The sequence below is a fragment of the Mus caroli genome, unplaced genomic scaffold (assembly GCF_978045245.1).
Source record: "Mus caroli unplaced genomic scaffold, Mus_caroli_1 scaffold_4, whole genome shotgun sequence".
NCBI classification, from domain to species: domain Eukaryota; kingdom Metazoa; phylum Chordata; class Mammalia; order Rodentia; family Muridae; genus Mus; species Mus caroli.
Genome location: NW_028227259.1, coordinates 83,863,314 through 83,877,716, shown reverse-complemented (window position 1 = coordinate 83,877,716; position 14,403 = coordinate 83,863,314). Strand labels below are relative to the sequence as shown.

The 14,403-nt window shown below is 34.2% G+C and overlaps 1 protein-coding gene across 31 annotated transcripts in view; it reads right to left on the bottom strand.

Moving 5' to 3' along the window:
• Positions 1–14,403, bottom strand: part of Adgrl3 (adhesion G protein-coupled receptor L3) — a 778,447-nt gene that overhangs the window by 481,816 nt on the left and 282,228 nt on the right. For all 31 annotated transcript variants that reach the window (XM_085836782.1, XM_085836789.1, XM_085836791.1 and 28 more), the window contains one exon: positions 9,817–10,025. In XM_085836782.1, the coding sequence (XP_085692908.1) occupies positions 9,817–9,871 (55 nt within the window). In that variant the 5' untranslated portion in view covers positions 9,872–10,025. The remainder of the gene's footprint in view (positions 1–9,816; positions 10,026–14,403) is intronic.

The following is a 14,403-nucleotide window of genomic DNA, read 5'->3' as shown; positions in this document are numbered from 1 at the left end:
ACTAAGAATTGTGCAAGACCTACAGACAGGAAAACCCATATGAACCCTGAAAACATAGACCTCTTACTCTCCTTTGTTTAGGAGTACTATGGTCCTTCAAAATGCTAGACAGAAGTATCAGATGGCTCATTATTTCCATTTCTACATAGATGCCAGAGAGAAATGAAAAGACACCCAAATCAAGCACGCTACAGGCAGCATGATAGTAACCAGCCAAGGAAGGGAAAGAATTTACATCCCCACCAGCTGACATGTACACTGTAATGTATGCCTCCAGTGGATTATTATTATGAAATAAAATAATTAAGTAATTATACATGTTAAATATGAATAACTTGGAAGGGGCCAAGGGGGAAAGCAATCACAAAGGACATGAATTATCATGAGCAATTTATATAAAGAGTCTGGGAAAGATTAACCCTTTGGGAGAGAAAATAGATATTCTGGCTTCCAAGAGTCAAAAATTAAGAGTCACGGGGATGACTTTATCAGGCAAGGTCTTCTTTTTGAAGTACTTATGATAACAAGACAAAAAACAACTGTGACAACTGAGGTATCATTTAAATATGAATACTGAACTTTAAGTTAGTTCTGTAGTATATGAAATATACTCAATAAAAACATATAGCATCATGTTATGTGTTTTTGAAAGAGATTATGATATTAACTATGTTGGAGTTTTAAAAAGTATATTCTTTTTCAAGAACTGATGTCTTACTCCTTTACCATGAAAGCACTCACTGATGAGTGGATATCAGCCCAGAAGCTTGGAGTACCCAAGATACAATTCGCAAACCACATGAAACTCAAGAAGAAGGAAGAGCAAAGTGTGAATACTTCTATCCTTCTTAGAAGGGGGAACAAAACACCCATGGAAGGAGTTACAGAGACAAAGTGCAGAGCAGCGACTGAAGGAAAGACCATCCAGAGACTGACCCACCTAGGGATCCATCCCGTATACAACCACCAAACCCAGACACTATTGTGGATGCCAACAAGTGCTTGCTGATAGGAGCCTGATATAGCTGTATCCCGAGAGGCTCTGCGAGTGCCTGACAAATACAGAAGTGAAAGCTCTCAGCCAACTATTGGACTGAGCACAGCGTACCCAGCGAAGGAGCTAGAGAAAGTACCCAAGAAGCTGAAGGGGTTCACAGCTCCATAGGAGGAACAACAATATGAAATAACCAGTACCCCCCAGAGCACCCTGAAACTAAACCACCAATCAAAGAAAACACATGGTAGGACCCATGGCTGTATCTGTATATGTAGCAGGAGAGGGCCTAGTTGGTCATCAATGGGAGGAGAGGCGCTTTGTCCTGTGAAGGTTCTATATCCCAGTATAAGGGAATGCCAGGGCCAGGAAGCAGGAGTGGGTGTGTTGGTGAGCATGGGGAGGGGCAAGAGGATAGGGGGTTTTTGGAGGGAAACCAGGAAAGGGGATAACATTTGAAATGTAAATAAAGAAAATAACTAATTAAAAATTTTAAAAAATTATAACTATGACTCTGAGACTGAAAATTTCTTTCATAGAAATGGGAGTAATAGTTAGGACCCACTAACTCTAAGCATATCCATTCAGACTGGCCATCAGATCCTTTCCTTACAAGACATCTCCTCCCTGCCACTGGACTGTTCCAACAAGCACTTCCACAACACTTCTTTGGAACTGCTGTGCCACCCAATGGGGTCGTTCCATAATAGTGAGTAGTTTTTACCCTCAAGACCCTCCAGAAAATTCTTAGAATGCTTAAAAGGAGGGAAATGGCTCAGGCAGCTGACAAGATACTATTGTGGGCATGGAAACCTGAGCAGATTCTTACAACCCAAGTGGTGATGATTGTGCTGGTCTGCATTTTGATCTTAGCTCTAGGCAGGTGGAGACACGTGGGACTTTGAGGTGTCAGCTCAGCCTACATGGCAAGCCCCTTGGCAGTTAGAGACCCTATCTAAAAATGGAGCAAATACAACAAGCAAATACACTACAGCAGAGGCAACCACTCACACTTGAAAACACCCACATGTGAGGGCATTCTTTAAAAGAATTCTTTAGTTATGGGTGCAGTACATCCACAGCCTGATTCAACCAAGTTTTGTTTTATTTTTGGTTTTGTTTTAATGGAAATAAAGTGAGATAACTCAAAGATACATTATTTTAGGAAATTTATATTAAATAACTAAGAAAAATATTGTCCCTGTAGTTCTCAATTTGAACCTCATTTGATCAGTCTGTTCTTAGGTATGCAATTTTCTAGGTGCCTATTCATAACTTTATGAGTCAAAGTTAATCTGTAGCTCAGTTTTATGGGTCTGAGGTTTACAACTTATAAACCTGCTGACTCTGAAGATTCTATTTTAACTACTCCATATTCTGCCTATAAAGATACTTTGTATATAGTCTGGCAAACACATTACTATTGGTCTTTTGTGTTTATTAATTTATTCTTTCTTTAAAAGTTTGCATATCTAATATAATTTGTGCTGTGTTTATAACCAAATATGCTCATATAAGACTTTATATGAAATTAAGCTTACATAATCTATTATATGAAAAAAATCTAAGTACATTGATTGGAAATATTTAATGATTTTGACACCCTCAAGCTTTTCTTCACATGTCTCCAAAAGAATTCAAGAATTTTTTCATTTGGGTTAGTGAATTTTACTATCCTGAAAGTTCTTCAATGACAAGTGTTTTTCCCTGTATACATGTGCACGTGTGTGCATGTGTGTATATGTTTTATAAAAATAGAAAGGGCTCCCATTAATTCTGAGGAAAACTTACTATACTCCTCCTCCTCTTCCTCCTCTTCCTCCACTTCCTTTTCCTCCTCCTATCATCATCATTGTCGTCATCATCATCATCACCATCATCATCATCACTATCACTTATTTGCTATATGGTCTCATGGGGACCGGGTGGTCTTAAGTTCACTAGATAGCTGTGGGTTATCTTGAACTTCTGATTGCCCTGTCCAACTTTTGGACTGCCAAGATTACAGGCATGTTCTACCAACTCCATGTATTACGTGATCTTAGCACTGAACCCAGGGCCTTGTGCATACTAGGAAGCACTGTACCGTCTAAGCTACCTTCTAGCCCCCAGTGTACTATAGCGACTACTTTCTGGATACTTAATTATACTGCAGAAAATAATATTGTAATATGGAATATATATATATAGTACTCCTTATGCTTTATCGTTATTATAACAGGCCAAATTTGTGAACCGTTCCACACAAATTGTAGTGACCAGAGCAAAACTGTAGTTTTCATGTATTACAATTTTTCTAAGGCATTCATTACCCCATAAAATGATAACTATTTAAGTTTTCAAATTGTATCTAATATAAGGTATACACACTACTATGTATCTATATAATGCGAGTTATAATAGTAACATGGCTATGTTCTTCATTACTAAGCCATAAGATGTGAATTGAAAAGTCATAGTGTCTTCCATTCATAGAATAACTTTAATTTTTGATAGAAGACCAAATGTGCAAGATTTAATGTTAATTTAAAATGAGCAATAGAAATTGAGTATTTTAATTGAATATATTTTCACCCATACATGACTACATTAAAACCCCTAAGACCACTTATCACTATGTCTAGGGATAGGATTTGGTATTCATTCCCACCCCCAACCCCCAAAATGCCAAACAATAAATAACATGACTATGGTCTTGGATGTTCCTGATCATATTCAACTGAAACTTGAAGGCATTCATATTCACACAAAATATGTATAGATAAAACAGAAAGCTAATCAAAAGTTGTTATTCCTGTTTTTGTGTGAAGACCTTTGATAACTGTGAAAGTGCAGCTAATGTATTTCTCATAGAGATTCTCAACTAGACTAGCTTACCTGACAAAACACTTCATATTTTCAATAGGTTTTCTTTGACAGAAAATATAAACAAACAAACAAAAACCCCACCCTACTATTTCCAGCACTTTTAACAATTTTTCAGTAAAAGCAGAATAAGTAAAATAAAAATGCAATTAAAAGTGAAATATAAAGTTTAACATTGATTTATCAGCTAAAAGACCTGGAAAAAAATAGAACAAATTCCTTCTTCTTTTGAATGCTGCCTCCTTGTGAATGATTGCCAATTATACAAATGGTCTCTCCTTTCAAACCAGGGAACTGTTGCTATTAAATATCAGCTATTTGATTGCCTGTTAAGAGATAGTTTGCCAATCAGAAATGTATGCAATATGTAATATGGCTGCTTACATAAAACTTCAAATGTGAACAGCATTCTAATACTGAAAAAGAAAAAATAATAGCAGCCTAAAGAAGAGGGAAGCAGTGACTATTATATATTGAAATATTTTATAATTTAATCAACATTAAGTACCTAATTGCAGTTACTTTCCACCCACAGCCTGAGAGACTAAAATAAGATACATTTCAATCCCAAAAATTTGTCATAATATCTAAAATTTGAATATAAAAGAGTGCTATTTTGCTCATATTATATACATATTCCTTATAGATGATCACTACAGAAAAACCACATAAAACATAGTCCCAGGTACAAGTGCAAATATAAAGTCTTTTCAATTGTAAAGCTCCACATAAGAAGTTGTAAATAAACTGCTATAAACAAAACATGGTGTTAGGATTGTACCAATATTTAACATTCTGGTATAATAGAAAGTATAGTGACTTACAATGTATATATTTAGAAATACTCTTTAAATATGACTAATATGGATTATATTGGATGCATTATCATTGCCCTCACATCCCAATATCATGACATACATTTTTGTGTACAGTGGACTTGACTATAAAGTACATTTGCTACTCTTACAAATCACCTGTGCTGGCAACATAAGTATTTCAAGGACAATTAACTTCTAAGAATAGCAAAGTGAAGTAGAATTCAGAAGTCAACCTGATGCCTTCACAAAATAAGACAAATCTTCATAGAAAAAAGCTAAGGCAAAATATGTAGTAAAATATAATTTGAACTTGTCAAATTTGTACTATTATAATCTAAAATGTACTGTAATTTTAAAATCTGTAAATTAATAGAAGCACTATAATATTAAGTAGCATACACCTATACATTTATTTTTATATAAATAAAATGTATAAAATATAAATAAATATACACACTGTTTAGCACTTTTTGTTCTTATTAAGCACTGTTCATTATAAGTAACTTAGACATAATGTAACACATTAGCCTATAAAATCCATAAATATATAACTAGAGATTTTATGTTAAACAACAATAAATAGACATTCAGGAGAAAAACATTCATAAGGTACATCTAAAGTTTTTAAATCCCTTTCTCTCTTTGAAGATGCTATAAAATTCAATTTCCCATTCATCATGCTATGCTGATTGATCACATTTTTCATCTTCTTGGTGGTGAGTCAGTATAATTATAAGGAAAGTCTGAATAAATTGGCAAGTAGCTAAAATATCTTAGCACCAGGGTCCCCTTTTGAAACCTCAAACCATTGGCACTTGAAAGTAGTTACAGACGAGGACAGGATAGCCTACTTTGAGGTCTCCCATTAGACTTTGATGTGCTATAACTGTCAATCAGAAGGAGTCCCAGGAGCTAGGTGTAATAGTGCAATCCTGTAATCTATGTTACTGGAAAACCTATGAGAAAGGAATTGCAAACTCCTGTGCAGGGCATACTGTCTAAAAGCACATCATGAAGTGGCGGGGAGCTGGTGTGGACTTCACTGACTTCATGATAAATAAGGCATAGGAAAATGATGGAGGGGTTATGACATGACTATTTCTATGCCTATTCAGATCAATAAAGACCTAGAGATGTAATGAGTATGCTCAATGCCCTGGTTCATCCTCACTCTGGAAAAGCCCCAGCCACACACATTCCTGCTAGTTTGATTCTCCAACTTTCCTTTCTCTGGACTACATCTATAAAATGACACAAAATAGACTTATTTAGATGCAACCCTTGAAAAGCCAAGAACTTTACATCACTTTTCAACTTCTTTCAGTCTTGCTCTACGGCAGATATATGTCTGATGGCACTTGAGGAAGGGGGAAATCATGGAAAACAGAAAAGGAGAAATACAGAGTGCACGGAAACACAGACTGTGGACAGATAACATATAACCAGCGACACTTACTATTTACACCTGCATATATAAAAACATGTATGATGTGTATGCACTGATTATTTTTGTCTCCTGGTGAAAATACTGGTGAGAGAATGTGGAGCAATGGGAAGATTATTCAACTAAGAATAAGATTATAAGGATTAGTCTTTTATCTTAGCTCCTAATTATAATCTAAGTGTAGATCAAAGAAGAGTGACCTATTGATAATTATTTGTCACTATTTCAAGAAGTGAGCAATGTATCACTACATATTGGTAATATTTTTATCTGGATAATAACAATAATCTAATAGTATTTTGTGCGTTTTTACATATTTTAGAATTTCAAACAAACCTTGAATCCCATGGTTCAAGTCAAATAAGTTTTTTGTTTGTTGCTTGACTGTTTACCCAAGACTCAGGTTAATGGCAAGGATAGTTTTGTACATGGCTTGCTTACTATTTAGGAGTTTAGATTGACTTCAAGGTAAATATGACATAGAAAAATGATGGAAGATTTATTAAATGCCTTCCACTACACTGGGAGTTCTACATTTTTTATTTATGTGTTGCTAAATATAATCCTGCAAGAATTTTCATCTTCTAGACGACAACTAGGCTTACAGATTTTTAAGGTTCTCAAAAGCTCCTGAATGGCAGACATACAAATCTGTACCTCTCTATCCCTGCATCTTTAGTATCAAGCACAGTCTTTATGTAATAGTTGATATTAACAAGTTTCTAAGAAGGGTACCAGAGCTAGTTATTGGCAGAGCTGATTTTTTTCAACATTTATTTCTGACTTTAGAAACCTAATCAGTCTGCTCTCAGAATATAGACAGGCAGGTGTTGAAATGTCTGCCTCACTTGCTCTAGATTTACAAGATAGTGCATGTTATGTGGATTGCCTTGATTGCAATTGGGTTCAGCTGGCAGTAAGACCTGTACCAATGAAGATCCTTATTCAGCATTCCCTGGTTGTTGATAATACTAGTAGAGGTACTTTGCCATTCAGCACTTCCATATATAATTCATAACAAATCACGATGGTAGTAACAGGTTATGGTAACAAAGCCATGGAAGTGTTGTGAGGAAGACCTCAAATCAAATAATCTTAAGTCTGTGGTCATGGAAGCAGTAGGCAATACATCTGATTATTTGCTCTGTAGAAGGGACTTCCAACCAAGTTACTATTCAAAACAGTGTATTCCGTTTTTCTAAAGGGCAACTTCACTGGACCTCAGAAGAGTAAAGAGGAGGTAACAAAAATGAATGTGTTTGGGGGAGAAAAACAGATTTTATTAGGTAACACACGTTTTAGTTCTACCATTTGGTGGTTCAAATTATGTAGTATTTCATTGACCCTGGATTGGCAGGAACACTAATAATTTCTGTTCTGTTTTATCTGAGCTCTAATCACTGGTTTATTTCTCCATTTATGAGCAATCTGGATATCAAAACTGATCATTAAAGCCCTTTATTTCCTGCAAGGTTAGAAAGGGCATCATGTAAGCTAAAACTAAAAGGATAAAACTAGAAAAGATAAACTTATCCTTGGAAAACCTCACTATTACTTGGGCTGCTATGGATAAAGAACATTAAGGTGATTTAGGTTGTCTAGATATAAAACAAGATAAATTTGATTCTTAGTACAAACATAAAATGAGGATACTAACAAATTTTAAAAGTGTTTATTGCTCAGAGTTTCTGATATCCTTTCTCTGTCTTTGTCTGCCTGTCTCTTCTCTCACTGTCTGTATCTCTGTCTCTGTCTCTCCTTCAGTCTATCTCTGTCTCTCCATCTCTATGCTTCTCTGACTCTCTGTGTCTGTCTGTCTGTCTGTCTGTCTCTGTCTCTGTCTCTGTCTCTGTGTGTGTGTGTTTGTTTGCCTAAGTACTCAATCAGATAACAGGCCCCAAAGCAAAGACTCTCGACTTATGGCTTGTCCATGATTAGGGATAACTAGTACATAGGAAGTATATGTTATATAAAATTAAAAATATAGATTATGAAATGATGCCATCACTTACATCACTATTTCTGCATTTTAATCAACATCTAACACAGTAGTTTTACTGTGACTTTCTGAATATGAATTCATGTATATTAATATATGTATAATTATAATTCTTTCTGAATATCAACATTAAATGAATCACCTCTCATGATCTGGTAATTCCACACTGATACAATTACTAAAACAAAGTAAATTGTGGGTCAGACATGATGTTAAAGGGAACTAGTGTATGAAGACTTGTTCTGTGGAGGTTGTTTATTTAATCCTCAAAATAATATAATAAATATTTCAGATTTTTTAAGTAAAAAGCATAATCTAAATGGCTTTATTTGTGTTGTTAACTAGAAAAAGAATCTGATTTTAAATGACTTTTTTTCTTAACATTTATGACAAAACATTAAGACTGTATAAGAGCAGCATCAGTGCCTGGTTTAAGAAAGCATCAATAGATGACTGGTAAATCTCCCCTTTAAAACAAGGTGTTTCTCTGAATATTTTACTTGCAAGTTAAGAGCTATTTATGCCTTTTAGAGACTTATTCTAGCTGAGTATACTGAGTGCATTAACTTTAGAGGAACACTTCAAAAAACACAGAAGTTATTTTATCCTATTTATACAGACATCATGCAATGCATGCTCCAGTTTTGAAACACAGGCTAGACTCAGAGACACTGCAGTTACAATGGATTTCAATGGGCCAGTTAAAAACCCCAAGTTGTTAATGAAGCTGAAGGTTCTTTTCAGGGGCTCACTACCCTGTAGTATTGGGATACACCTTAAGCACTGCCACATAAAGCTATGTCTTTTCACTTTGCTGTAAGAACCATGAGACTACAGAGAGATTAACACTTTCATTTTAATGTAAATCCCATGTTAGGAGAAAACCTTAAACTGTAAAAGGGAACCTATATGAAACTTAAAATTTGAGTTTAGCTTGTAGTGAAATTCAATAAATATTAAATTGTAAGTTGCTTAAAATATAGGTTACCTTCCCATATGGAATAAATACATAATCTTGAAATTTTTTTAAAGGTACATATTTTCTAAATTCTCATAGTGAGTTAAATACCAAGAACTCTACATGAACAATGGAACATAGTTTATCATGAGTTTAATCAGTACTTTCTGTAAAATTACTATTTTATAAAAGTTGACATGTTGTTCATTTTATATTTAAGAAGGTATGTAGTGAGACTTACATGTTTCTAGTGAGAGATGACTTTGCATTTTGTGTGTAAAGGTTGTATATAGTAATAAACACCAATCAAAAACAAAGAATTGCTTCTTATGGGAAAGCAAATTCTGCTATCTCCCAAATGCTCATTTTCCTAAATAAAAAAGGTCTTGGGTACAAAAAATGCAAACTAAATATATACTAAAGCGTGTCATTTATTATCTGGGCGATTTTTCCCATATCTTGGTAAATCAAAGCTTAAAATACGAAGGAGCTCTATTTAAAGTGAAAAAAAAATTGACAAATCTTTTAGGTTGCTTTCGGATTTCAGTGGGGTCTTTAAGAACTCCTACTGTAAAGCTGTAAATTTATAACTCAGAGTATATATTTTGGTATTTACTGATACTAATATAAGGTTAGAAAAATCTACACTATCTCAAAGAGATGGTTCCAAAGAAAGAATCTGTTATGAGTAAACGTGACTAACATACTAACTAACCACGAGACGTCAACAGAACTTACCATGAACTACAGGTGCTAAAAGCATCGTGAGGATGAGCAGCTGTGGTGGCCACATGACTGTGTTCTCAGAGGAATGGCTGGTCTGAAGTGAAACCAAATCAATAGACTTCTGGCTCCTCTTCAGTACTCCAATATCAATGATTAAAAACCAAACATAAAAAGAAAGAAAAATTCCTCAAAAATAAACACTGATATCCCAAGTCAGACACCTGCAAAACAGAACAAAGGAAAAAAAAAAAAAGAAAGAAAAAAGAAAGGGTAGGTTAAGTGATGAAGATATTCACGTTAGTTTCTTGAATAATTCTTGTATTTTGTGTCTAAATCATACTTTCCTCTTCTTCATTTTAATGAGCAGAGACATCATGAGCAAAATGAATAAGCAATCTGAAAGACAGTACTTATGAATTTATTACCAGTTTATATCCCAGCCTAAAGTTTGTGTGAAATAATTCAGTCTCTACTGGACAAATTAATTTAAATATTCTAATGTTAATATGCAAATGCAGATTTAGGGGGTTTGATTTGTGCAAATATTTTCCCTGAATAAAATATTCACTTAGTATTAGAATAAATATTTTCACTTATCACCATTTGTGTAGATTGCTTTTAAAAATAAGAGTTTTGAAATTCATGCTTTCTAAATATTGAGAACATTTTAAAATAATTTTATAAGCTCATTAATTCAATATTTATGTTTCTATTAGACAATTCTCTTTACACTTTATTGTCTAATACCTCAATACTTATAATCAAGTTGAAGTACAGCCTAAATCACAATTTTTATGACTCCATACCTAAAATTGTATTCTCTTTATGTTATTCCAATCACTCTTTGGTATTGTTATCGGTGTGTTTTTTTGGTTTTGCTTTGTTTTGCTTTGTTTTGTTTTTTTTTTGCTACGAGGCCTTAGTTATTTAGGCTGATGTCAAAATCACTATGCAGCTGAGGGTGACCTTGAGTCTTTGATGGTCCAGACTCCACCTTCAAAAGTAGAGATTACAGGCAACCACATCGAGTAAAGAATTAAGATAAAATAGAATAAACACCTAGACATCCAGCGAGTTGGTAAAGCTCAACATCGTTGCCTTACCCAATGAACTCATCGAACAGAGAGCACTAATCACTGTTGAATTAGACATGTACCTGTTTCCTACAGCTCTAGATAGTGTGGGGCCCTGCAAAAGATGTTCACTGTGTGTATTTAGGACACTAAAATTTTTGCACCACTTTGCCAAACTAGACTGTTGTGGTTGTCTCTTTTTAAAAGTTTGGTCAGATTTATATGAAAAGAAAATATTGATCGCAGTTTTTAGATTCATCACCCTTAAAGCTATCAATCTACTACAAATTGAGTCTTTATTTTAAATTTCTTCACTTGTTTTCAGCCATAATGAATAAAGTACATTTTCAAACTTTCCAGATAATGGAGTATAATACAAGATATATTTAAAAGGTAGTTTTCAAAGTAAAGAGATTTACTGAAGAATGTATTACAAGTTGGTTGAGCATCATTAATACGAAATTCCAAATTAAAAATGTTTCAAACTCCAAAATTCTTTGAGCATTTCATGACACCAAAAGAGGGAAATTCCATACCACAATGTGATAGTTTACCATCAGTGCACAGCAGAAAGAGAGCACTATACAAAGTTATCATAATACTGTAAGTACAAAAGAGAGATGATGCATAATGAATTTTATGTTAGAACCTAGGTTCCATCCCCCAGCTAGCTCATTAACCATATGCAAACATTCTTAAATCTATATATATAAAATATTAAATACAAAACACTTAGTTCTAAGAATTTTGAATAATGTTTTAATATGCCTCATTTTGCCAGATTCAAAAAAAAATTTGTTTTTCTCAAATACCTGACTTTATCATGACTCAAACCTTCAGATTTTTATAATTTAATTGTAGTGCAAATAGTAGCATAGATTGGGGAAACAGCCACCTTATCTCAGTTTCTTGTACTACTGGCATTTGCTAGCCTTAGGTTGGTCTTTAATATTGCAGTGCTTCAGTTTTCCTTTACAATTAAGAGAATATTACGTAGTCTGTCTGTATGAGTATAAATAACAAGTTTAACAACCTTCAACAATGAATAAATGTATGTAATGGGTAGAATATTACAGGCATGATAAATGCCATATTGCTTCATATGTAATAACATACTTTATTTAAAATACAGTGAGATTAATATATAATTAAGACAAAACGACCAGTATAAAATACACACAAAAACTGTAATGGCCGGGTTGCTCATAATTGACATGCACATAAATACCTGTTTATTCTCTGAATATTCGTTCCTCAAGAAAGAAAATTTTATTATTGTAGCTTTCAGTAACTCATCTAAACAAACTCATTTTTTTTAATATAAGGAACTTTGATTAAAACTTCTGGAAAACTATCCTGTTCAAAAGCAATGAACATAAAAAGATAATGGATGTTGCAAGCCACATATCACAGCATGCACTACGCCTATGAATTGCTAATGACTATTCCAGAGTTGTTAGTATACACTGCAGTCATGCATCACAATCTATGCCTTAGGATGGATGTGTGGGGCTGGGGTGCCTTCGGACTGGGAGTCTCAGTCCGGGAGCAAGAGAAGAGTATGTCCAAATTCTGGAAACCTCGTTCTGAGATCAGCAGGACTAAGATCGTATCCCTGGCCTTTCATGAAATATCTCCAGTACTCTGTCTGACCACACTCACCCCACAGTCCCCAATCACCGCTCCCCAATGGTTTAAATACCCTTTGTTTCCTCCATTAAAATGAGCTGCCTCATTGATGCTACCTCTCTCTGGTCTGTCCTTGCTGTGCTCACTGCAGTCTGAGATCTCTTCACTCCAGGCAGGCCTTTCTTGCCTCACCTTCCCGATCAGAATCCACCCGTTGTGATCACACAGCTAAGGATGACGAAGGGGTATATGATGTATTTGCCCCAAAATCTTTCCCAAAGTAATTGTCCCTGGAATAGCTGCTATCAATGGGGAGTCCTACATAGGATGGGCAGCCAGGGGGAAAAGCTGACGAGGATCACACAGGTCCCTCCTGTCACCATTCTATAAGATTTTAATAAGTTTGATGGGAAAAGCACTGAGCTGAGGCAAAAATGAGTCTTAAAAGAGTTAAGACCAAATGAAACACTTTTTTCCCCGAGAGAAACTAACAATTTAGAAATTTGAAGCCTACAAATATCCATGTTTTCAACACTAATACCTTCTGCAGCCAATTCTCAAATGTGCAAGTGGGTGCGGCCCTCGCTCACGGTGAAATAGCAAAGGACCTGCAGTTGGTGTCCTGTTGCTGATCATACGGATTCCATAACACTAAGATTGTCCCGTGTAGTTCGGCTTAGAAAATTAAGAATTAACACAAGGTTCAAAGACCTTTATCTTAAGTACTTGTTTAAGGATAACGGATAATATACAAAATAACTACTAGCAAAATTAAACTACAAATAAGGACTTGAATGTTTTACTCATATATTTATAAAAATAGTTCTATCCTCCTTTTAAGACCTATAAGGAACATAATCTAATCATTTTTAATGTTTTAAAATAGTTATTAATACATTTGTGTATGCTATGTGTGCACTGAAACATTTGTTCATATTAAAACATTTGTTCACATTAAATGAGAAAAATGGTAGTGGGAGAACGAATGGTTTGGAATAGAGATTGTAAATGACAACATATTGCAGAACTGTAGTCATGTGGCAGAAAGCTCAAAAAATATAATGTAGAAAGTCTACCACAATGGAATAGAGAGTATTTCAAAGGTAATGCAAAGAAAAGTGAATTTAAATTGGTGGCATGAAATATGTCAGTACATGAAATAATTGGAAACTCTATCCTTACAACAAGGGCAAAGGATTTAAAGAGAGTACATTCTTTAAAATTATAGTTCTGCATACTGCTCAAAACTTTTCAAACTGCATTTTAAACTTATGTACCTGATTTTTAGTCCTAATATAGACCTCTATACAGTTATTATGGCTACCAGCAGATGTTGATATACTGAGTCACTGAATTAATAAACCAATTGTATTTAGGAAAATCCAAATATGACACTACCAAAAATAATGTATTTTCCAGATTTTCATAACATCTTGTAAGATGTCTAGAATATCCTAATACTGTTTTGAAGTTAATATGCTATTTAAGGTTAAAAATGTATTCATTAGCATTAATGAGACTTTCAGATAGGAAGGTGTTATCATGAATTTGGCAGTGATATCTTATATATATATATATATATATATATATATATATTTTATAACACATTCAAGTCAAATATACTATGGCAGAAATAAAATTAATCATATATATATATATATGACAAGACAGATGACAGTTTAGTTTCTTTCATTTCTTCAAATAGCCCCAATTTTCTTTTAAAACTTCATCTTGTCTACTATCATAAAGGACAAAACTTTAAAAAAACGCCAAAACTGAACCATAAGAAGTAGCATAAGTGGGGGGTCACTCCATACATTTTGAAAGATGCAGGAATCAGCTTTTGGTCCATTTTATTGGAGGTGTCAAATTATCTACACTCTCTATACCTTATTGT